Source organism: Ascaphus truei, chromosome 21, assembly GCF_040206685.1.
Source record: "Ascaphus truei isolate aAscTru1 chromosome 21, aAscTru1.hap1, whole genome shotgun sequence".
Classification (NCBI taxonomy): Eukaryota; Metazoa; Chordata; class Amphibia; order Anura; family Ascaphidae; genus Ascaphus; species Ascaphus truei.
The window spans coordinates 15,566,910-15,594,731 of record NC_134503.1 but is presented as its reverse complement, the minus strand read 5'-3'; the positions used below and the strand labels follow the sequence as shown (position 1 = coordinate 15,594,731).

Genomic DNA, 27,822 nt, shown 5'->3' with positions numbered 1-27,822 from the left:
AACCTCTCCGTCTGCAGAATACATGTATGCTCTTGTGGTGGACGAGATGACAACCCTGGTAAGGCCACGACAAGAGTTGACAACCCCGATAAGGCCACGACAAGAGAAAAGCATCCTCCCAGACCACCTACCCTCGCCCACTGCCAGAAGCACACCAGCTCCAGCACCCAGGATTGTAACGCTCCCAGACATCATCTTGAGAGAACTGCATCAGCTCGTCTGAGAGAAATACAAGATCGGAAGTGCTGGTCTAGCCCAGAAATATGCCCGTTCATCTTTAAACACCATGTCAGTTTTGAGATGTACAGCGAGTGGGCCCACAATGTAAATTATGAAGGAAATAAATTCAAGAAGGGTCTGCCGGCAAATTTAAGGAACACAATTTTGGAAGAAGTGCAGTGTTATTTTAATGTTACCACTCCTGTTATGAGAACCGTGAGAGACACCATCAATGGCTTTTTGAGTCATACAAGAGCTCTCCCCTGGAAGGCCAGCCAATTTTTGAGGGCCTCAAACATGAGTTTGAGAGATTTCCGTTTCAATAAAGACTTAGCGCTTCTATTTGTGCTTTAACACAGGGCCTCTGTACTTGCCCCCCCTCCTCCTCCCCAGAAAATGCAGCGCACCCCCTGGTTTGCATTTTTTTTTCTATAGCAACCATTTACCAAATCCCCTTCCTCTTCTGAAACAGGCTCTGGCACATCCCTTTTTGAGCCCTGCCCTCTCTCTAGCAGTACACCAATTGTATCTATTGACTGCCTGGTCACATGATATTCCCCAAAGAACTTTGCAATCTTTGGTCCTCTTCTGCTGCACTAAAAGCCATTTAGTGAACCCCCGAGCCGAATCTTCACGATCGATCACAGGAGAACAGATCGATCGGCAACTAAGCTAATTACTAATCATTGTTGCTTATCATTGTGTGGATTGTATTGTTACACATATAAAAGGGTAAAAAAAGTAAATGTTAAAAAACTTGCAGCTTGGACTGCTGCTTTGAAAAACTAAAAAAAAACTATCCATTTATAAATCTCAGTATTTTGAGGGGTTCCTTATAATTCCCTGGGAACGCCGGGTACTTACACCTAGTATAAAATAAATTACAACCAGTGTTTGTTTGAATGTAGGATTTTATTAATACGCAGGCGTGCTGGGCCTCTTTCATATCCTCAGATTGAGAATAAAGCCATTTAATATATGAAGTGCCGCCTAGTGGAAATGTTAGGTACTGTTCTTGCATTCTGAAAGGACAAAAACCCATAAAGCAGTTAACATTAGTAACGTGCATTTGAATTGGAATATATTAAAAATATTTTAACGTGTTCGATAATGAGTTATACGGAAAAAACACATGATCAAATATCCTTAAATAAACATATAATACATTATGCTTTTATTAAGGCTGGGGGGGCTCAACTCCGGTGTTTATACTCTATCACCCCCCATCCCCAAACAGGTCAGGTTTTCAGGATATCCCAGCTTCAGAATAACAGATAGTAAACTGCTCACCAAATAGTAATATGATAGCCGGTGCAAAGGGATAGTACTGGCATAGCTAGTAAACATGAAGACATAGAAAGTCTCCCACAGATCCCTTTTACCATATATACCTATATATATATATCCCTACACCTACCTCCTGTTCTATACCCTTCCCCTTGTACATTGAGCAGCACCATCAGGAGGGTTCAATTGATGAACCATATATTCAAGTAGAAATTAATTAGCCTCCTGTGATCACCCATATCTTGTGTTTTAGATGTTTTTATGCTTACTGATTATGCGTCGTTATGATATATATTAATAAAAATGTATTGTTTTGCCTAAATCTAGGCTTTTTAGTGGTAATTGTTCACTCCTCGAATTGGGTGCGATTACAATTGTTATCCCCTACAGCCCTTTGATATATGTCAGGGAGCACAATACCCCTGTTAATACCTATCATTAGCCTGTTTGTGCAGTGGTAAAAGGGATCTGTGGGAGACTTTCTATGTCTTCATGTTTACTTGCTATCCCAGCTTCAGCACAGGTGGTTCAATCAGAGGCTCTGTCTGAGCCTTTGATTGAGCCAGCAGTGCTGAAGCTGTGACTGGTTAAGACACCTGTGCTGAAGCATGGATATCCTGAAAACCTGACCTGTTGGGGGGTGTGGATTTGAGGACTGGAGATGGGCACCCTGGCATTAAGGGATAGCTGCAGGGGTTCCAACCTTACAGTAATAAGGCCTGAACTCTAAAGCAAACATGTGTTATGAAATATTCAGCACTTGGGCTCTTTAAAAAAAAAAAATCTTCCCTGAAATCGCACAGTGAGCGTCTAAAGGTCACTTACAGCTCTAAATAAGTATTTCTGGGAGAAGAAAGAACACACATGCATGTATCTTCAGTCCACAAGGGAGTAAAGAAATATAATCAGAAATCTTCTGAGTGTGATGGTGCAGTATACAGGCAGATTTCTGCAGGAAAGTGATGGGGCTTGTTAAAGCATTATATTTCTAAATCAATTGTGGGGGACGGACTTGTGTTTTGACAAACAGAACATGATACTACACTAAATTACATATACAAGCTAATAATGGGAGGTCTGGTGAAAATGCAACAGGCAAAAGCCAAGATATGGGGAAGAATCCTGTTGAAAATATCAGCCTGGGGAAGATCCCGCCTGTGATTTCAATCTTCTGTGTATAACTCCAGCAAATGTGCAGTTTTAATACTCACCTGTTAGGCTTCCGTCATGCACTGATCTGTGGGAAGGAAATACATGGATATTTTAAAGAAATGGTGTACACACACACACACACACACACACACACACATACATACACACACACACATACACACACACATACACACACACACACACACACACACGCATACACTACTTTGTAACCTACATGATTTGGGTTATCAAATCTGTCTCTGTTAGGCTGCGATAATACCAGCAGGGCGCGCATGCTCCTTTAGGGCGTAGCGCACGCCCGAAACCTGCACTGCAGGCAGGAGGCGAGAAGGAGGCGTGCCCATAACGTCACATGAGCAGTTCGCCCTCATTGGCTGAACCGCGGCCGTCACTCCAGAAAATTAATTGCTTGGATCTGCTGTAAATTCCTGCGCTTGGCCGCCTCGTTTGTGCGCGCTGAGTACAAAACATGAAATTGTTTTGGTTGCGCATGTCGTCACGCGCCTGGCCGCTTTGGGTATAAGCACATCCTTATACATTGTAATACAGAGACTGGGAGGGCCATGTTGGCCTCCCATGATCTAAATGTGTGGCTTTGCTGTTCTTGATACAAAGCAAATACAATGGCTAATACATGTATATTTCCACCTGTGTTTAGCATTGTACCATGTGAAATACCTCGTTGTTTTCTTACCAGTTTGAGGCAGAATGAGAATATTGTCCTCGCCAATCCCTTGCTGCAGACAGAAATTACGGAATTTGTCTAGCAGTTCTGTCCTCAGTTCCTTACCTCGGCCTGAAACCAGAAAGCAAAACTGCTTCCAAAATGTTCCTGCCCATCATATCCTGCCTGAGGACACTTCAACAACCCGCAGTCCTATTAATGTGCCAGTAATGCCTCAGATTATCCCTCTACCTTCACCTGATACACACAGGTTTTTTCCTGCTCCCCCATTATACCACTAAGATATTCAATGACCCCCTCATATTTCTTATTCATACTCCCATAATGTTTTATTCCATTCCACATATCCACCCGGAGTATTGTTTCCTTCCTGCTCAGATTCCTGTTTTAGCATCCGCTCCCCATTGCATCCCAATATATTCACATCTTCCGCTGTTAAATCCCAACCGTTCCTCCACTGCTCCTTTGTATTCTCAGTGAAGGTATCTCTCCGTTTCCCGTGTTGCTTCTCTAGGTCTTTTCTAGTAACCCTATTTTGTGGAATATGGTCCTATCCATTGCTACCCCTTTTAGTCTATACCTTGGGTGTGACTTTCCACCTCAGTCATACCTTTGTGGATTCCTACTGCCCATAGATGATGGGTCTTCTCACCCAACCCCAGTGGAGCGTGCACTTACCAAACAGAATCGATAAGGTGTAGACGTCCGTGCCGGTGGTATTGCTTATGGACATCAAGGCATACTCCTTGTAGTTGGTCCCGACAAAGTACATGTCAATATCCTTACCCGAGCCTTTTAGAGAAGAACAAACCAAAAAGTGATTGCCTTATCTACCAAAAGTACCTCTGAGCAGGGGAACGGGGTCTTACTATTTTACTAAACAACAATTTTCCCTTGTATGTATGGGATTTATGTATTAACAACAATATGTTTTTTAAATTGTAATGTCATCTGTCATTTATTCACTCATTTAGTATTAGCCTCAAATCTAATAATCATATGATCATTTGATAAATGTCAGGTAAAGTAGGTGCCTGTTGTAATGTAACTGCCCTCCATGCTGCTTCTGGATAGGACTAGTACAGGGGGCTGCAGCCTTTCAAGGAAGAAGAGCCATTTTATAAAAAATGTTTTTGTCCAAAATATTCAGAGGCCACGTTACATAATTATATATATAGTTACATAGTAGATGAGGTTGAAAAAAAGATATAGTCCATCAAATTCAACCTATGCTAAATTTAGACAACAGATACTTTATCCTATATCTACTATACTTACTTATTGATCCAGAGGAAGACAACCAAAAAACCCCAGATATCCAATGATATCTCATAAGGGGAAATAAATTCCTTCCTGACTCCAAGAATTGGCAATCTGATTACTCACTGGATCAACATCCTTCCCATGTTTACTTATTTGGTATATCCCTGTATACCGTTCCTTTCTAAAAAGATGTCCAACCTTTTTAGAACAAATCTTTTGTATCTGCCATCACAGTCTCCATGGGTAATGAATTCCACATTTTAACTGCCCTTACTGTAAAGAACCCTTTCCTTTGTTGCTGGTGAAATTTCCTTTCCTCCAACCTTAAGGGATGGCCCAAGTGCTTTGTACTGCCCTTGGGATGAATAGTTATTTTGAAAGCTCCTTGTACTGTCCCCGAATATATTTGTATATAGTTATCATATCCCCTCTTATACGCCTCTTTTCTAATGTAAATAAATAAAATTTAGCTAGCCTCTCCTCATAAGTTAGATTGTATATCTTCTTTATTAATTTGGTTACTCTTCTCTGCACTCTCTCTAGTTCCATAATGTCTTTTCTAAGGAGTGGTGGCCAAAATTGTACTCCATATTCAAGGTGTGGTCTAACTAATGCTTTATAAAGGGGCATAATTATGTTAATTTTCCTTCCATCCATTGCCCGTTTAATGCAAGATAAGATCTTGTTTTCCTTGCAGCTACTGCATGACTTTGGGCACTATTGCTAAGCCTGCTGTCTACAACCACTCCTAAATCCTTCTTCATCAAGGATTCCCCTCTTTTATCCCCATTTAATTTGGAAGTTGCCTGTTTATTCTTGCTTCCTAAATGCATAACCTTACATTTATCTGTATTAAACCTCAACTGCCATTTAGCTGCCCAAGTTTCCAGCCTCTTCAAGTCCCGGGGATCGCAAGAGGCCTCTGTAACTGCTTAACTTACCTTGGTTCCAACAACACGTATCCATGGCAACTGGTATAAAATGACGCTGTGGGGTCATTTGACGCCGCGGCCGTGCATGGGGGGGGGGGAGGGCGCAAGCCGTAGGGGAGAGGAGGAAGGGGGACGCATTTAGGTAAGTTTGCGCACCCCTGGACTAGGGCATAAGTGAAACAAAATACTTTTATACATTGAAATTAATAGGCACTTATCCGTATTCACTCACATTTTAAAGCCAAATCTCTCACTCTCACACCTTGTAATGTGTGAGGGAAAAACACCTCTCTCTGGCTCTGCCATAAAGCGCTATACTGTCCATTTAGTTTGGAAACTATTTGGATCTTCAGACTCCCTCAAAGCTCTATCAGCACTTTTCCCGCCACAAGCCTGAGCGTGGCAGTGTAATAATAATACATATTACGGTTAGTGGCGATTGTCCCTTATGAGATAATGTAATTACAGTATCTCTCACAGGATTTCTGAAAGGAAGAATGACACAGTGAGATTTTACACTTCCCAAAATTCCAAGGCAACTCAGACACCCTATTTTCATATAAGAGGACCTAATGATCCTACTAGCTGGTTATAAATAATCTCCTCATCCTAAAAAAAAACCCCATGCCAAATGTAAGGCACAGTTAAATGTATGTGTTGAAGTACATGAATGGAACACCCACAGGTATTGAGATGATTGAGTGAAGAGATAACAAACCTATCTGGCCCTTCATGGGGAATAGTCACTATTGCCTGCACTTTATTGAAGATACACCTACATCTGAAAGTTCAGTGCACGAGGAACCAGATGATTGGGCCTGTGTGCCTAGATTGAAAGATTGTGACTGATCATTGTCACAGCCTTGAGTCCTATTCATCAAAAATAATCAAATAATCATGAACTAGACCGGATGCTGTAATCTTACGTGGAAATTTAAAATGGAAGCGGCCTGGCTGGTCTGTCTTGAAGTATATCGGGGTCTTCTTTTCACATATGTCCATCCTGGAATATAATGACAGGGGGAGCAGTGGTAAATGAGTGTTCTATCGCTAATCTCTATATTCAGAGCTCCCATTGTGTCCTTGTAGTCAGGGGCTTATAAATAAATAAAAACAACCCTGTCACCTACTTGTTCCAAGACACCCATCTCACCCAGGATGTGCCCGTTCTAAAGTGGGGCTCAGTGCATATTAGTCATTTCTAGCCCTATTAAATCGTAAACCAGTGGACATGCCATGCACCTCCCTGATGAAAGGGCCCTGAGATGGCTCCAAAACGTTGGTTACCTATGGATTAAGTTCCCTTTTTTTTTCATCTTCCTGTAGCGCTGGGTCCCTTCCCTGGTCATTTGATTTTGGTGAAGTATCTTTTTTTATACTATTTATGACGCGCACTTGCCAATTGTGAGCTAATTGTTCTATGTATATGGTGTGTTTTCTCTCCACATTTGTGTGAATATATATATATATACGTGGGGTCCAAGTGACAAAACGCGTCGGGACGCTGTGATGTCATTGCATATTTTGTGCTACACCAGGAGGATCGGAGGTCCAGAGGGAGAAATCTTGTCAGATTTCCCTTATAATCACTAGGCTCAATACATGGGACACATTACCTTTACCATCACAGCTGATATGGGACTCCTCCATCCTGGTGACGCTCTACAATTCTCTCAGCTGCATGTGTTTTTGATCCCTGTGATGTAAGTGCAAGTCTTTCAGACTCTACTCTTTCACTTTATTCTATTTCCGGTTTTATGCTATGGAGCTGGCGCTTCTCTCTTTTTCTCTTTTTTATTTAGGTAATTTCGTGATCCAGCTAAGATCATCTTGAAGCAGCTGCCTCCTCCATAAGTGACTGTTCTTTCAAATTGGACTGCTTATGTTCATCATCATTTTGGGACAGGTTCGAAGTTTCTTTTTATCATTATTTATACTTTTGTGGTTATATTTGTATTTTTTTGTGATATTTCAACTTTGCACTATTTCCCACACAGTTACCTAGCTTAATGTTATTTCCTGTCCTATTGTCTAGAGTTCAGTTACACACTAGTCAAACGCTGCTGTGTGTGTCTGTGTGTGTGTATATATATATATATATATATATATTGTGACATAGTCCAAAGATGTTAGGCAGCTTTCTGCCCCATTTTAGAGCAGAAAGTGCAGGAATAGTTACAAATGATCCGTTCCACAGCTTCCCATTACCTCAGGCAGCTGGATGGAAAATCCAGACCACAGATTACAATGGCTCTAGTTCTCCCTCACCTGCTGTTCTAATCACATGCACAGGTATTTAGAGCAGAGAGGTTTTGCATTTCACTCTCTCTCCTTGGAGCCTGGGGGCTGGGGGTGTCGCTACTCTCCTGCATCCAGTATCGAGGTTGACGGCCTCTCCACGTATGACAGTACCAGAGGATTTGCCTGGACACCATGAACAGATAAGACAAAACAAATGATTACTGCTGTTGCTAAAAGACTGTGCTGTATCTTGTGTCCCTAAATGAGAGAGCATTGTTTTAAGCTGGGGAACCAGTTTAGTTGGCCAGCAGCTGTTAGAGAGACTGATTCTGATGTGTAGTTAGATCCCTGAAAGGGATAGGATTTGCTTATATGATTTTGGTTTTATTTCTTGAAATAACAGTGTGGGAAATATTGTAACACTGAAATGTGTGAACTGCTGAATGAAAGTATCTGAGTACCTCTAACCTACACATGTTAAAGCTGCAGTACCTTACTTGGATGAAAATAAAGCAGGCAGAAGCCTGAGTTAAGCAGCATAATACTTTGCATGATCCTGTTTGTTGTATAATTAACCCTAGAAGACTGTGTCGGGAAGAACCCAGACAGACGTCAGCACTACAAAAGAGGGGCGTTTGTCACAATATATATATATATATATATATATATATATATGTGTATATATTTATATATGTGTGTATATTTATATATATATATACACACACACACACACATATACAGCCATACCCCGCATTAACGTATGCAATGGGTCCAGAACTTGTAAGTAAAGCGAAAAAGTGCTTAAATTGAAGCACTACCTTTTTTCCACTTTTCAATGCATGTACTATACTACAATCGTCATATACGTGCATAACTGATATAAATAATGCATTTGTAACAGGCTCTATAGTCTCCCCGCTTGCACACAGCTTCGGTACAGGTAGGGAGGCAGTATTGCTGTTCAGGACGTGCTGACAGGCGCATGCGCGAGCTGTCCTTACTTGCGAGTGTACTTAAAGTGAGTGTCCTTAAACTGTATATATATATATATATATATATATAGGCAATACGATACCGCATCAAGATGAAATATCAGAGGCAGCACTCCAAAGGGTAGTTAAAATATTGTATTGAATCATCAAGACATCATTCCAATGTTTCGGTCCACAAACGGGATCTTTATCACGGTGATGTTATAAAGATCCCGTTTGTGGACCAAAACGTTGGAATGATGTCTTGTTGATTCAATACAATATTTTGACTACCATTTGGAGTGCTGCCTCTGATATTTCATCTTGATGCGGTATCGTATTGCCTAAATTATTTTATAGGATTTGCACCCAGTATTTTGTTGATCCAGACGGAGTGCTTGTGGTTCTTTAAAACTGCTATATATATATAAGCAACAGAGAGAAAAGCAACCTTGTAAAAAGCACACGGACATAAATTAAAGTGTAGCAAAAGAAATTTATTAAGGTGAGTTAAAACAGGGGATAAAGTTTAAAAGAAGAGGGGGGCTCAACACTACCAGACAATGTGGACCTGGAGGCAAGGGTCTAAGCATAGATCCAATTCATGACATGCACAGGACACAGGGGGCTCTGTATGAGCACACCTATATTATGGAAACCCACACTGGAAAATTGTATTTCAGCATCCCCAAACAGGAGCCCCCATGACGCTGCTTTGTCTGCAGATATGTCCCTCTCTCACAGCTGCTCGCAATTCTTGATTTGTTTGGCGCAAATTTTGATGTTATGGTTTCCCTATATATGCTAGCTCATTTCTACCCTCACCACTCCCCGAAGAAGACAGTTTCTAGTCGAAACGCGTTGGAGTGGGAGTCTTGCTGAGGGGGGCCCCTACCACTTTCCATCTGACACGGAGCTCTGACCTATTTCTCTGCCTGTGACACCCCTACACTGAGTGGTGATGTATATCTAACTTTGCCATTAACAATTGTACTATATCCACTTTATGCAACCGTTGAATATGTCTATATGGTGATTCTCTCAAAGTGGATACAATTTTCCAGTGTGGGTTTCCATAATATAGGTGTGCTCATACAGAGCCCCCTGTGTCCTGTGCATGTCATGAATTGGATCTATGCTTAGACCCTTGCCTCCAGGTCCACATTGTCTGGTAGTGTTGAGCCCCCCTCTTCTTTTAAACTTTATCCCCTGTTTTAACTCACCTTAATAAATTTATTTTGCTACACTTTAATTTATGTCCGTGTGCTTTTTACAAGGTTGCTTTTCTCTCTGTTGCTTATATATTATTTCAACCTTTAGCACCACTGTTGAGTTTTGATTTATACATGACTTACTGACAGTTGTTTTGGACACTATTGATTTGAGTGTTGAGCGATATTTCTTTGTGTCTCATCATATATATATATATATATATATACAGTGTTCGACAATCCTATACATTTACACGCCCAGGGCGTGTAGATTTAACCCCCGGGCGAGTAAATATTGGCCCAAGCAGCACACGTGTTTTTTTTTTAAATTTCCCTGCTCGCGCTGAAAAAAACAAAAAACTCCCCCTACTTGACAGCTGATTGGTGCGCGCTCCCAGGCTTTGTGGGCGCACGGCCATGCTCTATATGAGCCCGCCCGCAACGAGTGGCCATTCTTTCTGCCCGGATATCTGTTGGAGGGTAAGTACTCGCCATGCTGCAGCCCCTCTGCTCCTTCCCTGTGATCCCCCTGGTCCCCACATGGCTCCCTACTCCCCACCGCGGCAGCTCTCCTGTCCCCTGCACCTGTCCCCTTCCCCTGCTCCTGTCCCCTTCCCCTCCTCCTGTCCCCTTCCCCTGCTCCTGTCCCCTTCCCCTCGATCCACAAATCGCTGCCCGGGGCGGGAGGTCCCCGCTGCTGCAGCCCGGTTGGCGTGCGGGGGCGGGGCCTCGGCCCTCACCCCTCACCACGTGCCTCCCATGTGCCAGCTAGCTTCATGACGGCGCAGCCGCCGCATGAGGAGGGGGGGATGTCGGCCTGCCCCCCATGCCCCCCACCCCCCCCGAGCTTCATGCCTCCGCGGGCAGGGGGGAAGAAGCAGCCTGAAAAGCTTCTTGGCCTCGCACTGCGGGACATGCCGGCGAGGGGAGCAGGACAGTGGCGGCCACGGCGGGGCTGACTGTCCCATGGGGCGCCCGCTGGGGGATACCTCGCCACGTGCCTCCCACCTACCCTGCTGATTGGGGGGGGATGTTGGCCTGCCCCCCCCCCACGAGCGGGAGATGGGCGCGGGTGGTTGGGGGAGGAGCGTGGTGCTGGTCGCGGCCTTTCCTCCCCTGTGTGTGTGTGGGAGAGTGTGTGTGAATGAATGTGTATGTGTGTATGGGAGTATGTGTATGTGTGTATGGGAGTATGTGTATGTGTGTGACAGTCAGTCACCCCCCCCAGTCAGTCACCCCCCCAGTCAGTCACCCCCCCAGTCAGTCACCTCCCTCAGTCAGTTACCCCCCCCAGTCAGTTACCCCCCCCAGTCAGTCACCCCCCCAGTTAGTCACCCCCCCAGTCAGTCACCCCCCCCAGTCAGTAACCCCCCCCGTCAGTCACCTCCCTCCCCCCGTCAGTCACCTCTTCCCCCAGTAAGTCACCCCCACCCCCCAGTCAGTCACCCCCCCCAGTCAGTCACCCCCCCCCACTCTGTGTATCACCCACCCTCTGTGTGTCACCCACCGTTTCTCCCCTCTGTCTCCCCCCACACTCTCTCTCTCTCCCCCACACTCTCTCTCTCCCCCACACTCTCTCTCTCCCACTCTCTCTCTCTCCCCCACTCACTCTCTCTCTCTCCCCCACTCACTCTCTCTCTCCCCCCCTCTCTCTCTCCCCCCTCCCTCTCTCTCCCCCACTCTCTCTCTCTCTCTCCCCCACTCTCTCTCTCTCCCCCACTCTCTCTCTCCCCCACTCTCTAGGGTTGGGGGCGGGACTAGGGGTGGGGTTGGGGGCGGGACTAGGTGGCGAGTAGATTTTTGGGTGATTTGTCAAACACTGTATATATATATATATATATATATATAAATATATATATATATATATATATATATACTGTAAATATATATATATATATATATATTAACAGTGTTCGACAAACCTATACATTTGCTCGCCCCGGGCGAGTGGATTTAACCCCCGGGCGAGTAAATATTGGCCCAAGCAGCACACGTTTGGTACTAGGTGGCGAGTAGATTTTTTTGTGTGGCGAGTAGATTTTTTGGTGATTTGTCAACCAATATATATATATATATATATATATATATATATATATATATACACATGTAACCCATATTCCCTCCCCAGACACAGATGCTATATCTAGCGTGTTTGAGTGGTGCATACCTGCCGGTAACAGGAGGGCCTGAGCTTCCCGCGATGTTGTTGGGGACATAGGACCAGGCTTCTGGGGTGGTTGCCTCATTCTTTTATTGGTGGTGCAGCGCCTCCATCCTCTATACCTTCCCAGGGATGTGGGGTTGGACCAGTATAGAAGAATTGACCCTGGTCCCAGGGTGGATGCTCCAGAATCACACAACAGTCTTTAGTAAGATCAGCAATGTCTCTCTTTATTGGCTCTATCTCGCACACAGCAGCCTTGCAGCATACAGCCGCAACAACAACAGCAATAGCAGCAGCACACACAGAAATCCCACTTTGTACAGCCTTTCTCCTCTCCTTTCCTCCAAGAGATACTCCGACAGGATGGTCTGTGAAGGGCCTCAATACCCTCCGTGCCCACCTCAGAGGATCCCCTCTGGGCGGGGGTAGATCCCCCCCATCACCCCCTCATCAGGGTGAGGGGCATTAGTCCACCGGAGCTCTGTTCGCTCGCCAAATATCATAGGCCAGAGTTCTATGGCCCGCTATCCTGATCCCAGGACAGGGCTCGACCGAACTCCTTTTCTCCAACTCCCAGGACCGAACAGACAGTCACTCACAGGAACGGGCTGCTAAATAGTCTCAGCCCCACCCCTCATGATGTCAGCAGGACCTCCCCTCTGTCTCTTGCCGGCAGCAGAGTCAGGGGCCTGCATCTATCACTCAGGTCAGGGCGTGAAGGGGGGGAAAACCCATGATTACTACTGGCGCCTGCCCTTAACAGGACTTTCCACAGTAGGAGAAAGATATGTATAGCCTGTGCTGTTTACAGGGGGCTACACACACATACAGATATATGAGAGACAAAAAAAGAGGAGAAAGCGCACGCCCCATAGAGTAAAAAAGTACATTATTTAGTGAGATTCTTCTCCCTCCTTTTCCTTTCCCATCAATAAATGTACTTTTTTACACTATTAGTGTGGCACTACTATATACAGGTAAACCCCGTTATAACACGCCTCGTTATACCGCGAAACGGTTATAACGCGGTTTTCCCGTGGCTTCCGTTTAAAAAAAAAATTTAATTTAATTTTTTTTTTTTGCACACACTGCACACACTGCACACACTGCACACACTGCACACACTCCCAGCACACACTGCACACACTCCCAGCACACACTGCACACACTGCACACACTGCACACACTCTGCTCACAGCACACTGCACAACTCACCCTCCCACTTTTTTTTTTTTTAAAGCCATTTAAGGATTTCCTTTTTAAAGGCTGCTCCTCAATCAGCATTCTGAGCACGGTTTCCTCCATGTGCTGCTCCCGCCTCCTGACTCTTTATCATGAGCTGCACACACTGCGTTCCTCAGCAAGAAGCCGTCCAGCAGCTACAATGCGGCAGCCGTAAAAGTGCAAATGATACAGCGGGGAGGAGCCTCTGAGGCATCTGTGCTAGGGCCGTCCTCTGACACAGCACTACTGTGTCCTCATGGAGGGCCCTCAGATGTCCCCAACTTCCACACTAGTTTGCCTCCATGTGTGAGGGCTTTCCCTGTGATTGCTTTATGGCCACTGAATGGCTCTATAAATCCTACTCCAATCCAACTTGGTTTATCTGACTGGTGTCAAATTAGTCTGAGCCAATATCTAAACCTGTTCCATAATCTTCTTCCAGTGATACTGTATATACCAAGAGGAAATATGCGGCGAATACAGTTTTGTTGTACATGCAAAGCAACAAAAATCCACTTCTAAAATGAACTGTGGTATAAAGTAATGCTCAACATACATTGCAGTAGTCAAAGCTTTGAAGCATTTAACCTACCCATCACGTCCTTTCACCCCCCCCCCCCCACCCCCTCCTCCCCCCAACATACGAAGACCAGTGCTTCTTCTGTTGCTCATTACTGCTGTTCAGAGGCCGGTGGGTGCTACATAAAATGAACATGAAGTGCAGGAGTCTGTGTGATGGGACTATTATGTTGGAAGGTGCTCGGTCATGAAATGGTGTAAGGGGCGCTACCCCAAGGGGGGGCGGGAGATTGTGCTGGAGGGGCGCGGGCAGTTGCAGAGGCCCCGCGCTCTTCCCCCAGGCATTTAAATTAAATGCCGGGGGATCGCGTCAGGCCCCTGCAACTGTTTACTTACCGGGATTTAGCCGTCTCTGTTGCGTCGCCATGGCAACGCGGCATCATCTGATGCGGCTGAAGGAAGGCAGGGGAGCGTGAGAGCTGGGGCAGAGAGACAGGGGGGCGCAGCACAAAAAGTTTGCGCTCCCCTGGCTGTAGCATATTAACCACGATACTCATTTTTTACTAGGGGCAAAACCTTTACCTCTTACCTCACTGGTCACGAATACGCGGTCTAATCTCTAGTTTGTAAAACCACTGCAGATTGTAACCTCCCCGCTTCCTCCCTCCTTTCCAGGGCTGCGTGTGAACGGGGAGCTGATCTCTGCATACCCCCAGGTAATGTTAAAAATGAGTCATAATGTGATTAGGGGGGGGGGGGTGTCGGGAGGAAGGTGGGGGGGGGTGTCGGGAGGAGGGGGGGGACGTGTAGGGCTTCCGGCCACCTCTTCCGTCCTTCCCTTTTCACTCCCTCCCTCCCGATCAGGCGCGCGGCAGCCATTTTTTTTTTTAATTTAGCGCGACCCCGTTACTAACGCGGTGGTCTCGGGGTGGACCCCGAGGACCGCGCTATAACGGGGTTTACCTGTATGGTTTTTGTATATATATATATATATATATACTGCCGCGGCCGAGTTTATTCTAACATTTACCCGGTCTCGGCCGCGACAGATACCGGGCGCGCGCTGCATTCTCCCGCGCCGGAGCCTCGGAGGATGGGTCCTCCGATCGGGGCTTCCCCCTCCCCTCTCCGGGTCCGCCGGGTCCCCCGGAGCACTCCACCGCCATCCCCCACATCGCGGGACACCATTGCTCCCTCGGGGAGCCCTGAGCACGCGCGCCATGCGCACACGCTCCCGATGAAGCGTGACCGCGCATAGGTGACGCACGGCACACCGAGGGAATTCAATGCAAAAGCCGGGAAACCTTTTTCTTTCCCATCAATAAATGTACTTTTTTACATGTAACGGGTTTTCCTCCACCCACTCGCAGATAATGCTGTGGAGGTGTAGGAACATGCAAGGTTACTCAGGTGTGGTGCATTACCTGTTGGCTCACAGGAGGGCTGAGCTTCCGCCACGGGGAACCTGGGGTACATACATCTTATACATCTCTAGGTGCAACGCCTCCACCTGGGAGGGATCCCAACGGAGTGGGAGGAGGCCCTCACAGGAAACAACCACACAAAGCAAACAGATATAAAACAGGACTGGCTTTACTGCATAACAAACCGTATATACATAACAACACAACCTTCAGGCGCCACGGCGGACGCTAACCACACTGGGCGTCGCGGCGGACGCTAACCACACTGCGCCACGGCGGACGCTAATCACACTAGGCGTCACGGCGGATGCTACCACCTCTGGCATCACGGCGGATGCTAACCTCCCACAGAGTGATCCCACCCCGTGTCCAGTAACCCCCACCCAAATGTCTCGCACCCCCAGAGTTAAATACCACTGTGCATGTATGTGTGACTGCGCAGCCACTATGTTTGGTGATAGGCCTGGTTGGTGCACGTGAGTTGCAGGTTACCTGCCCGGGCTCCAACCACGGGTACCGCGATATCACTGGAGATCCACCCGATCTGACGTTGTCCTCCACACCGCGTTGGGTGACCTCCAGCGCGGATAATATCACCTTAGTCCCAGGGTCTTTGGTGGTGTTCTGAGCCCAGAACCCACATCGCAGGGCCGCACGGCTTCAGCACTGTGTCCCTGACTAAGCTACCAATAAATGGGGCAGTGTCCCTATCTAGGGCCTGTCCCTATACTCCACAAGCTATTAGGTGGCTCAGGACCTAACTGGGGCCTTGGGGCTGCTGGCCTAATGCAGAGGGTCACTGACCCCTGCATCCACCTCTTACCCCTAGCTGGTCCGGATCCTGACTGCCTGCGTGGCTGCAAAACCCCGCGAAAAGTATCTATTCTCTCCCCCAGGCAATCCCTCAGCCCTATTGGCTCCCTGGAGTCAGGTGTCTCTGCCCCTATGCACCCTGGGGGCTGGCAGGCTCATCTCGCGCATGCGCGAGCTATCTGGGCCTCCCGCGCTGGGCTCTGTCCCGGCGCATGCGCAACAGCCCTAACATGGCGGCGCCCTGCTCACCGGCCGGGGACCCCAGCAACGCGATCGCGGCCTCGGCAACCGGCCCGATCGCGTCCCCGGCAACCGCCCGATCCAACCATAGCAACCAGCCGCACGCCCACACCGCGCGCTCGCAACGAGGAAGGAGGGGGTGAGTGCGCGAGGGGGAACTGGCTACATCCTCCCCCTAGGTGAAAACTCCAACGTCCTCTCTTGGACCACATAACTTCCCAACAATGTACACAAATTATATAATAAATGCAGTAACTATATAACTTAGCACAGGTAACTCTAAACGAGATTGCATAATTCATTGAGCATCACAATCACAGACTGTATCTTACTCCGAGAACACTGCTGAGTCTCATAATGGGGTGCCCCCATTTGATCGTAGGTGACCCGAGTTGGAGGGTACCGGATTCGTTGGCTCCGACGGAGTTGCTCTTCTGCGACTCCCTCAGAGGAGTAGTACACATAGTCCTGAGGCTCGGCCTCTTCCCTTGAGGGGAGAATTGTCTCTGTACAGTCTCTGTTAGGCACAAAGCTTGGGCTCTGTGGATCCAAAGGCTGGCCTGTTGGTGCCACCTTAGTAGGCATTGGCCTACGGGGCCCTTTACCCGTAGCTCCTTCGGGAGATGCCCCTTCTGCGGGGTGGTCCCTTTGAGAGGGTCCTTCCATAGGGTCTTCCGGAGTTTCAGAGTGAGTCTCGTTAGTTACAGTCTCTTGACCCACCTCTGACAGATCGAACTCACCGTTGAGCGGTGTGGCCTGTAGTTCCTCTTCTTCGTCTCCCACTTGGGGAATGGGGAGAAGGTGATTACGATGCCAAACCTTTACCCTGCCATCGGTGTCTCTGATGCGATAGACCGGGAGGCCGGGCATCTGTGACTCCACCTCATATACGCCATCTCTCCACCGGTCCGCCAGTTTATGTTTTCCGGGAATTCCCAAATTACGAAGTAACACTGCATCCCCGGGACGCAACTCTCGATACTTGACTTTATTGTCATATCGTCTCTTGTTACCAGCATTCAGTTTGGCTGTAGACTTCTCAGCCTGTTGCTAAGCTTGTTGCAGACTGTCCTTTAGCCTTTGCACGTACTTGAAATGAGTGGTATTGGGTATCCCATCCGTTGATACTCGAAGACGCACATCTACTGGGAGTCTTGCCTCCCGCCCAAACATGAGGAAGTACGGGGAGAACCCAGTGGACTCATGGCGAGTACAGTTGTATGCGTGTACCAACGTTTCTACGTGACGACTCCATTCTGCTTTCTGCATTCCCTTCAGAGTTCCAAGCATGTCCAACAGGGTCCGGTTGAATCGTTCAGGCAAAGCGTCTCCTTCGGGGTGGTACGGAGTCGTCCGGGATTTGGCGATGTTCAGCATTTTAAGTAATTCTCGGATCAGAGTACTCTCAAAATCTCGCCCTTGGTCGGAGTGAAGTCGGTTTGGAAGACCGTAATGAACGAAGAACTTTTCCCATAGAACTTTCGCGACCGTGATAGCCTTCTGGTCTTTTGTGGGGAAGGCCTGTGCATAGCGGGTGTAATGGTCCGTGATGACCAGCACATTACCGATTCCTCGACTATCCTGTTCGATACACAGGAAGTCCATACACACCAGGTCCATTGGACCAGAACTCTTAAGATGGGCCATGGGAGCTGCTCGGGTAGGCAACGTCTTGCGTTGAACGCACCGGGAACAACGGCGGCAGTGTTGTTCCACCGCTTCCCGCATCTTGGGCCAGAAAAACCGGTCTCGGACTAGTCCAAAAGTCTTCTCTACACCGAGATGCCCGTGTTCGTCGTGTAGAGACTTCAACACCATATATCTCAAGTTTTGGGGTAGAACTAGTTGTCGCCTATCAGGGTGGTTATGATATTGGACTACCCTATAGAGCAAACAATTATCTATCTCGAACTTGTCCACCTCACGCATGAGTAACGCGACCAGATCTCGGGGAGCACTCTTCAATAGAGCGGGGTTCTTTCGCTGAACGGCTTGTCGGATGATGCTGATTACTGGATCTCTTAATTGATAGTCCACTAAGTCTTTCCATCTTATGACTTTGTCCTGGGTTATGTTCATCCCTGCGGGGTCGCAGTAGGCAGCAGGGATCGCCTGCGACTGGCACCCTAACGAATCGGCAACTCTTAGTTCAGAGAATGCGACCTGATCATTGATGACGGCCGCTATACTACACATTGCTCGCATCCCAGGTCCAGGGATCTCTTCCCATTCATCATCATCAGGGGTAGCACTCAATCCTGGTCGTCGTGATAGAGCATCGGCCCCAATGTTCAGAGGCCCTGGCTTGTACTTCATGGAGAATCGGTAGTTACATAGTGTCGCCAGCCATCGATGTCCGGCTGCATCCAATTTGGCGGAAGTATTGATGTACGTGAGGGGATTGTTATCGGTCCTTACCTCAAACGTAACACCATAGAGGTAGTCATGAAGTTTCTCCGTGATCGCCCATTTAAGAGCCAGGAACTCTAACTTGTGTACCGGATATTTCTGCTCACTGGGTGTCAGACTGCGGCTGACGTAGGCTACAGGCCGAAGACCTTAGGGGTGCTTCTGATGCAGGACAGCACCCAGTCCATTGAGACTGGCATCCACATGCAGGACATACGGTTGTTCTGGGTCAGCATATGCAAGCACTGGTGCTTCAGTCAGACTTTTCTTCAAGTTCAGGAAGGCCCGTTCACACTCAGGCGTCCACTTATCGCCAAACGGTTGACGGGCCGACATGGCCTTTCTCCCAGTATCTTCAGGGTATATCTTCAGCAAATTGTTCAGGGGTTTAGCTCGACTAGAGTACCCTTCCACGAACCGACGGTAGCACCCACAGAAACCGAAGAAGGACCGCAGTTCCGTGACATTATCGGGACGCGGCCAGTTCACCACAGCTTCTACCTTGGCTGGATCAGTAGCAATCCCCTGGGCAGACACCGTGTGTCCCACGTAGGTCACCGAGGTGTGACAAAACCTACACTTGTCGAGTGATAGCTTCAATCCTTCTTGGCCAAGACGATCTATCACCTTCAGCAGCCTCTCCTCGTGTTCTTCTAAGGTCTTCCCGAAGACAATGATGTCGTCCAGGTAAACCAGACACTCCTGAGGGTTCATGTCCCCTATTGTCCTTTCCATCAGCCGCTGGAAGGTAGCAGGGGCTCCACATATACCTTGGGGCATACGCGTAAACTGGTAGAAGCCCAGGGGACAGACGAAGGCAGTCTTTTCCTGATCCTCTTCACTCATGGGCACCTGGTAGTACCCAGATCGCAAATCGAGCACACTAAACCATCGGCTCCCGTTCAGAGCATTCAGGATCTCTTCAATACGAGGGAGATTGTATTGGTCAGGTACCGTACGATTATTCAGCGTTCGATAATCGACGCACAATCTTACAGATCCATTCTTCTTCCTTACTACCACTATGGGTGATGCATAAGGACTCCGCGACTCCGTCAGTATTCCAGCGGTCTTCATCTCCTCCAGGACATCCCTTACGCCGTCCACATCCCTGGGGGCGATACGACGAGAACGTTCACGGAACGGAGTGGCATCACTCAGCCTAATAGTGTGTTGGGCGCTGCGGCTGCGGCCCACATCCATCTCACGGGTAGAAAATACTGTTCTTCTTTCCCTCAGCTTGGCCGTCAGTCGACCCTTCCACTCAGTTGGCAGAGTCGAGTCTCCGAAGTTGAAGTCCAGGTCGACTAACTGCTCACCTACGGCAGCGGCGTTCACCTGGGGCGCTGTTTCTACTGGGCTGACGGGATATATACTGCCCAGACTTTGTCCGACATCGATGTCCATTGGAAATGGAGAGATGTTGTGAATATACACATGGGTTCGGAGAGGAATTCGGGTCGTCCACTCTCTTACTTCTGGTATTACCCTATATCCTCTCTGGGTCTCTTCCTCAGGGTCACTTTCCAGAGAGAACAGATGATCGGTCTCTTCCCGATCCAGATAACAGCACCAGACGGCCAGGCGTTTCACTCCCCCTGGTGAAATGGTCGTCAGTCCGCGTTGACGATTGTAGAGGTCCCCATGACGCTCCAAGGCATATATCCGATGGCACTCCTCTCGTAAGACGGGGTCTAGGAGCGAATCGGCCAGCGGCAGCTCGTTGGTCTCTTTCAAGTAAGCTCGGATTATAGCTTGCACTATGTCCGCATTGGTTCCCAAGATGATGGGGTATTTGCAATGGTCGTGGGGCTCCGGGCATACCATGGCCGCTACCTGCATAGGGTGCTTCTTGCCGGTGTTCAGTTGGAGTATGTCCAGCTGGACCCTTGCAATCCCATCGATGGGGTAGTCTTCATTACTCAATCCCCTAACCTTCATATGTTCGGCCGGCCTCAGAGGGCAGTGTTGAAGGTGCTGGTCATAGAACTTGCGATATATTATGGTCACTTGTGACCCGGTGTCCAATAGAGCCGAGGCGTATATCCCTTCTATTACCACGGGCACGATGGCCGCGGGGCCCACTTGACTGCAAGCTTTACCGGGTGAGGCGTCCTCACTGGGGCCAGCGTCAGCAGGGGAATCCGTGGTTCCCTGAGGGGTGTTCACCTCAGGCTCGACGGTCTGGGCTTGGCATACCATCGATCGGGCTGTGCTTCTTCTGTCGGGAGGTTTTTCTTCCGGTTGGTCCTCCTTCTCCGGACAATAGTACGAGATGTGGCCCTTCTTCCCGCAGTTGTAGCAAGATACCTCACGGCTGTCCGGACGACCCTTATACGTGGATGAGGACCGCTCAGAACTACGACTTTCCCGAACAGACGACTTGGGGGTCGCTTCCTCCTCCGGTGTGGAAGGTTTCTTACTCTTTGGGGCCGAGGGGGCCACAGGGTCATTCTTGGGGGTAGTTTTGGGTTTCTTTGATTCATGGAAATGGCGCTGCACTTCATGGTCTCTTATGTAATCCATTAGTTCCCCGTATTTAGGGGATACTGCCGCGACCGGGGCGGCCCGCATCATTATAGCTATGTTGGGGTCAGGCAACGACCCCTTCAGTAGCTGTTTGAACCGGTATCGGTCCGCTTCGGCCGCGGAAATGATATGCTTGTCCAGGAGGGTGCCCAGGGACAGCTGTAGGTCACAAACGAAGGCAGATAAATCTTGTCCTTCACGTTGTCGGAGGGCTTTGAATTGAGCCAGTAGCTCATCTTCGTCGTCTTTTCAGGCAAAGGATTTAATTAGCATTTCCACTAGTTCCTGGGCAGTAACTTCTCCTTCCACGCTCCGGTGCGCCCGCACTAACCGAGCGGCGTTGCCTCGGAGGCACTCGACCAGTCTTTGTCTCTTGCTGGCTTCAGAACACGATCACTCCTCTATGATTTGAAGCGTATGGTTCCTCCATGCCTCGATCCCCTCTTCTCCTGTGGGCGTCGGCAGAGTCCCAGAGAAGGCCTTGAGTTTCCGGTAGTTCTGTGCTTGGGTCGAAATGGTTACAGCTTCTACTAGTTGGGAGGCTATCGTGTTCACGTCAAGATTCCCACTAAGGGCCTGACTACTGCTCCCAGTTCCTACGCTCGGCACGGTTGGGGTCCCGCCAGACCGTTGATCAGGGTTGGGTGGGATGAGCGGGCTCCTTGCCCAGCTGGCGGTACCTCCTAATCCGCTTGGGGTGAAAGAGACCCTAGGGGGTCCACCCGGTGAGGCGTACTGTTCACTCGTTGGCTCGGGTGTAATCCAGTACTAGTGGACGCTTCTTCAGGAGATTGAGAGTCAGCGTAGATCATGCGGCAGTCCTCTGCGGAGGGCTCGGGTAGGTTTAATACCTGGGGGGCCGTTTCTAAGCATATGTCACTCATGGTGAACAGGAGACAGGTGATCCCCCGGCCAGCAACATCCAGTTTATAGTCTATCACCCGGGCGGTGGCCAACCCCGGGCAACTTCTTACGTGCGTGCGCACTGTAGATAAGTCTGTATCAAGTGCTACCCCGGTCACTGCAACCGCGCGTCTTGGGGATACTTGGTGCACTAAGGCCCAGGCATGGACATCCTGCGGTGACGGCACGGACATGATGAAAATGAATCGGACAATTTAGAAAAAAATTGAAACAGGGCACCCCAGGACTTGATCTCAGCAGCGCCTCCAAATGTAACGGGTTTTCCTCCACCCACTCGCAGATAATGCTCTGGAGGTGTAGGAACATGCAAGGTTACTCAGGTGTGGTGCATTACCTGTTGGCTCACAGGAGGGCTGAGCTTCCGCCACGGGGAACCTGGGGTACATACATCTTATACATCTCTAGGTGCAACGCCTCCACCTGGGAGGGATCCCAACGGAGTGGGAGGAGGCCCTCACAGGAAACAACCACACAAAGCAAACAGATATAAAACAGGACTGGCTTTACTGCATAACAAACCGTATATACATAACAACACAACCTTCAGGCGCCACGGCGGACGCTAATCACACTAGGCGTCACGGCGGATGCTACCACCTCTGGCGTCACGGCGGACGCTAACCTCCCACAGAGTGATCCCACCCCGTGTCCAGTAACCCCCACCCAAATGTCTCGCACCCCCAGAGTTAAATACCACTGTGCATGTATGTGTGACTGCGCAGCCACTATGTTTGGTGATAGGCCTGGTTGGTGCACGTGAGTTGCAGGTTACCTGCCCGGGCTCCAGCCATGGGTACCGCGATATCACTGGAGATCCGCCCGATCCGACGTTGTCCTCCACACCGCGTTGGGTGACCTCCAGCGCGGATAATATCACCTTAGTCCCAGGGTCTTTGGTGGTGTTCTGAGCCCAGAACCCACCTCGCAGGGCCGCACGGCTTCAGCACTGTGTCCCTGACTAAGCTACCAATAAATGGGGCAGTGTCCCTATCTAGGGCCTGTCCCTATACTCCACAAGCTATTAGGTGGCTCAGGACCTAACTGGGGCCTTGGGGCTGCTGGCCTAATGCAGAGGGTCACTGACCCCTGCATCCACCTCTTACCCCTAGCTGGTCCGGATCCTGACTGCCTGCGTGGCTGCAAAACCCCGCGAAAAGTATCTATTCTCTCCCCCAGGCAATCCCTCAGCCCTATTGGCTCCCTGGAGTCAGGTGTCTCTGCCCCTATGCACCCTGGGGGCTGGCAGGCTCATCTCGCGCATGCGCGAGCTATCTGGGCCTCCCGCGCTGGGCTCTGTCCCTGCGCATGCGCAACAGCCCTAACATGGCGGCGCCCTGCTCACCGGCCACCGGGGACCCCAGCAACGCGATCGCGGCCTCGGCAACCGGCCCGATCGCGTCCCCGGCAACCGCCCGATCCGACCATAGCAACCAGCCGCACGCCCACACCGCGCGCTCGCAACGAGGAAGGAGGGGGTGAGTGCACGAGGGGGACCTGGCTACATACACTATTAGTGTGGCGCTACTATATATATATATATATATATATATATATACATATAAATAATAAAATCACTTGTTAGCACATTCACATATCTTATACAGGTCTTCAACGCTGCCTTTCACTATTATCCCCAGCATACAGTGCTTCCACTGCAGCAAGGGATTCTGGGAATTTACATGCAAATGAGCACACAATGTGCCACCTTTTGTCTAACAATCCATTGTTACATGGAGCCCATATAAGCTAATGCTTGCTGTTAACACAGCTTTAAAAGCACAGCATGGGAACCAGATGCAAAGCCAGAGAAAACATTCACAGACATGTTTCAATCTTAATGGGTATCATCAGTGGTTGGTTGTACTGCTGGCTTTGCATTTTCAAGACTGTAGGGTTTAAGTTATGGTGGGTGAAAAAGGCAACAAGAAACCTCCACCGTATTGCATACTGTATAGCAAATAAAAAGATCACTTGTGAGCACATTCACATGTCTTAGGCAAGTCTGCAACCCTGCCTTTCAACATTATCCCCAGCATACAGTGCTTCCACTGCAGCAAGGGATTCTGGGAAATGACATGCAAATGATGGGGATAATATATATATATTATATATGTGTGTGTGTGTGTTAGCATATTTATATATATATATATTATATACGTACTCATACACTTGTGGATATATTGATGTGGTTCATAAGCCAGTTTCCATTTTAGCATGTTCTATAAAACTGCTGAGACCAGGTTTTACTGGCGCTAGCGGGAATAACACCGGAAAGAGAGATGTCTGGGCCCAATGCACAGAAAGCAGATAAACGACCTTCAAGAATGAATAATTGTTTTGTTCTTTGTTCTAGAAACTTTCTCTTCATACTAACAAGCCATGTAAAGGTTAATTTGTAGTTGGGAAAAAGCTACATCACGCCTGTTGGAGAATAGACTGTGCAGAACAGAAACTACTAAACATGTCACTGCTATTAGTTTGTTTCCAGGAGGAACTGGCCAATTAACCCAGACTTTTGAAATAACATGAAGGCCATGGAATTGTCTTGGTAATGTGGTCCGAGGCAGGGCCGTCAACAGGGGGCGAGTGCCGAGTCAACTGTCCCGGGCTGGGCAGATGTGGGGGGACCTCAGCTTTCCCCCGCAACTGGTGCGGCGGCCCGTCCCGCCTCTGTGCCTGGCGTCGCCCCCCCGTGGGGATCATTGTGTGAGTATTGTTGTGTGGGGGAGTATTGTGTGAGTATTTTTGTGTGGGGGTGGAATTGTGTGGGCAATGTGGGAGCGGTGCGTGTGTGTGTCCGGTGGGGGGTGGGGGAGCAGTGAGATGGAGAGAATGGAGCAATGGGAGCAGTGAGTGAGGTGAATGAGGGAGAGAGGGGAGGTTGAGGAGTGAGAGGTGGAACATAAGACTGTGAGGGTGATAGTGAGAGGTGAGTGAGAGAGCGAGAGGGTGTGGAAAGAGGGGGCTTCAAGTGGCCGCCAACAGGGGAGGGGCCTGATGAAAACTTCCAGGTTAATGAAGAGATAACTTATTGCTCCAGCATAAGCAGGTTTCTTTACTTACTTGGGATAAGTGGCCACGACTTCCAAGTTCCCATCAGCAGTCGGTGTGAAGAAAATGGTGCCCATTTTCATGTACTGTTTCTTGGACTGGAACCAATTGGAGTTGGAGTTGGAGGCCAGAGCGATGCTGTACCACTTCCCTACAATCTAGAACCATAGTTCCATTAAAGGGACAATTCCTATAATCCCATCATTTACCTTCATCAGGTTGGAGACATCAATGACCTGATACAACGTGGTTCAGTGCAGTTTACTCGTACCCTTTTCCCTCCCACATTTTTAACCCCCTGAGTGCACAGCAATGTGTCTAAGACCCCTCTGGTTCTCAAGGTGTTACATGTAGTTACATAGCCATTGTAGTACAGGTACCAACAAAGCGCAGTGGAGAATCAGGCTAGTTATTGCTCTTCTGACTGCAGGACAGCACTACACCTACCAATAGCAAAGATCTATTTGAAAGAAGAAGATATTGTATTTCTTTGATAAAAATTTTACATGATCACAGCATAAAGATCCTGCAGGGCAGGTTCATACTATTTTAGCTGCGGGATCTTTCCACCGAAAAAATTATAGTTTTTTTCATTCGGACATTGTTTTTTTTGTCTTGGGTAAAACAACCGAGGTACCGGGTCCCCCTCAATAGCCGGGGGGGGGGCGCTGCCCTGCCAACTATATATATATAGATGTAGCATATACAAATCTTACTTGTGAGCACATTCACATGTCTTAGACAGGTCTGCAACCCTGCTTTTTGCTATTAGCAATTATCACCTAGCATACAGTGCTTCCACTGCAGCAAGGGACACTGGGAAAAGACATGCAAATGAGCACACAGTGCAACATTTGTCTTAAAGCCATAATTACATGACGCCAATAAGCCAATGCTTGCTGCTTTAATCACAGCTTGAGTCACCTTTTCATCCACAATAACCTAAAGAATGTGTGGTGAAGACCTACTCAAGTCTTAAATTGCAAAGCCAGTACAAGCAACCTCACACTGATGAGACCACAAGGTCAAAACAGCTTGTCTGTGAGTGGGTTCACTGGCTTTGCATCTCATCCCAGGCTATGTTTAAAAGCTGCAGTGGAAGCACTGTATGATAGGTGAAAATGGTGAAAAGCAGGGTTGCAGACCTGTCTAAAACATGTGAATGTGCTCACAAGTAATATTTTTATATGGTATATGCTACACGGATAATTGTTTTTAGTCACCTTTTAACCCACCATAACCTAAATAATGTGTTCTATCTATCTCTCTATCTCTCTCTATATATCTATACATACACACACACATGACAGTGTAGGCAGTGCAAGCTGCCTACCCAGCAGAGACACTGCTCTGCCAATCCACATTTTATATATGTATCATATATAAACAGTGTACACACCATTTGTATATAAAATAGTATAGAGTATTTAGCCGATCACCACTAGCTCACCTCAGCCTCACCTCAGCTTGCCGTACTTACTTTATCAGCCTGGAAGTCTGGTTGAACGGGAATATCAGACTGGGCACACAAGGCAAACAGGGCCACCAAGCCCAAACTAAGCGGAAGTCCCTTCATGGTGCAATCGTGGTCCCAGGAATTATGATATTTCCTTCTGTGTATGTGAGCAACGCACTGAATCCTGACCTCTTTTATACAGAGCTGGATAACACAGTTAGACAATCACACAGCTGGGACCCGATCATGTGGCTTAGAGGCCGGCTTTGGCAAGTGTAAGCATTACCCGTCTGTGCCCCCCCCCCCCTCAGTTGAGCTGCAGAGCCGGAGAATGTTATGGAATGTACCAAGAGGGCAGGAGAGGAACCTGGAACAAGGGAGGAGGGGGGGGGGGTTTGTGATTATTTTTGTAAGGGAAGATGGGTATGTCATCGGTTGTGTAACCAGTCCAGCTGTGAAACACATTGGGGCCGATTCACAAAACAGTGATAAGTGTTCATAAGTGCGATAAATGCCTTTATAGTCAGTGATAAAAAAGTCATAAGATCTGTCCAAAAATGGCAAATCCACCATCTTTTGCCAGTAAGCGCTATTCACGAATCAGTGATAACGAAATCATAATGTCAAAGCTCACCATTTCTGTTCACAAGCTAAAGGCTTGTGGAGATATGCATAAAAGCATTATTATTTTTTTTCTGCACACCATTAATACAAGAGGCTGGCAGGGGTCTCTAGGTGGTCTCTGCGGGTATCTGGGGGCCGTCAGGTGGTCCCTGCTGGTGTCTGGGGGCCCTTGGGGGGTCCCTGCTGGTGTTTGGGAGTCCTCGGGTGGCCCCACGGGTGTCTGGGTGCCCTCAAATGGTCCCGGTGAGTGTCTGGGGGCCCTCGGGTGGTCCCTGCGGGTGTCCAGGGGCCCTTGGTTGGTCCCAGCAGGTGTCTGGGGGCCCTCGGGTGGTTCCCACAGGTGTCCGGGGATCCTCGGTTGGTTCCCGCGGATTTCTGGGGGTCCTCGGGTGGTCCCCGTGGATATCTGGGGGTCTATGCTGGCCTGCGGTACCATTCCTGTGCTTTAAAAAAAATCTATACA

General features: G+C 48.4%; 2 protein-coding genes across 2 annotated transcripts in view; both read right to left on the bottom strand.

Moving 5' to 3' along the window:
• Positions 1-27,822, bottom strand: part of C8G (complement C8 gamma chain) — a 251,962-nt gene that overhangs the window by 116,925 nt on the left and 107,215 nt on the right. The window lies entirely within an intron of this gene.
• On the bottom strand, positions 1,113-26,943 carry LOC142472224 (lipocalin-like). The gene is made up of 7 exons (XM_075579119.1): positions 26,760-26,943; positions 25,292-25,437; positions 6,486-6,562; positions 4,043-4,156; positions 3,374-3,475; positions 2,718-2,743; positions 1,113-1,241 (listed from the first exon to the last, which is right to left on the bottom strand). The coding sequence occupies exons 1-6, from the start codon at positions 26,853-26,855 to the stop codon at positions 2,721-2,723; spliced, it is 558 nt and encodes a 185-aa protein (XP_075435234.1). The 5' UTR covers positions 26,856-26,943; the 3' UTR covers positions 1,113-1,241; positions 2,718-2,720.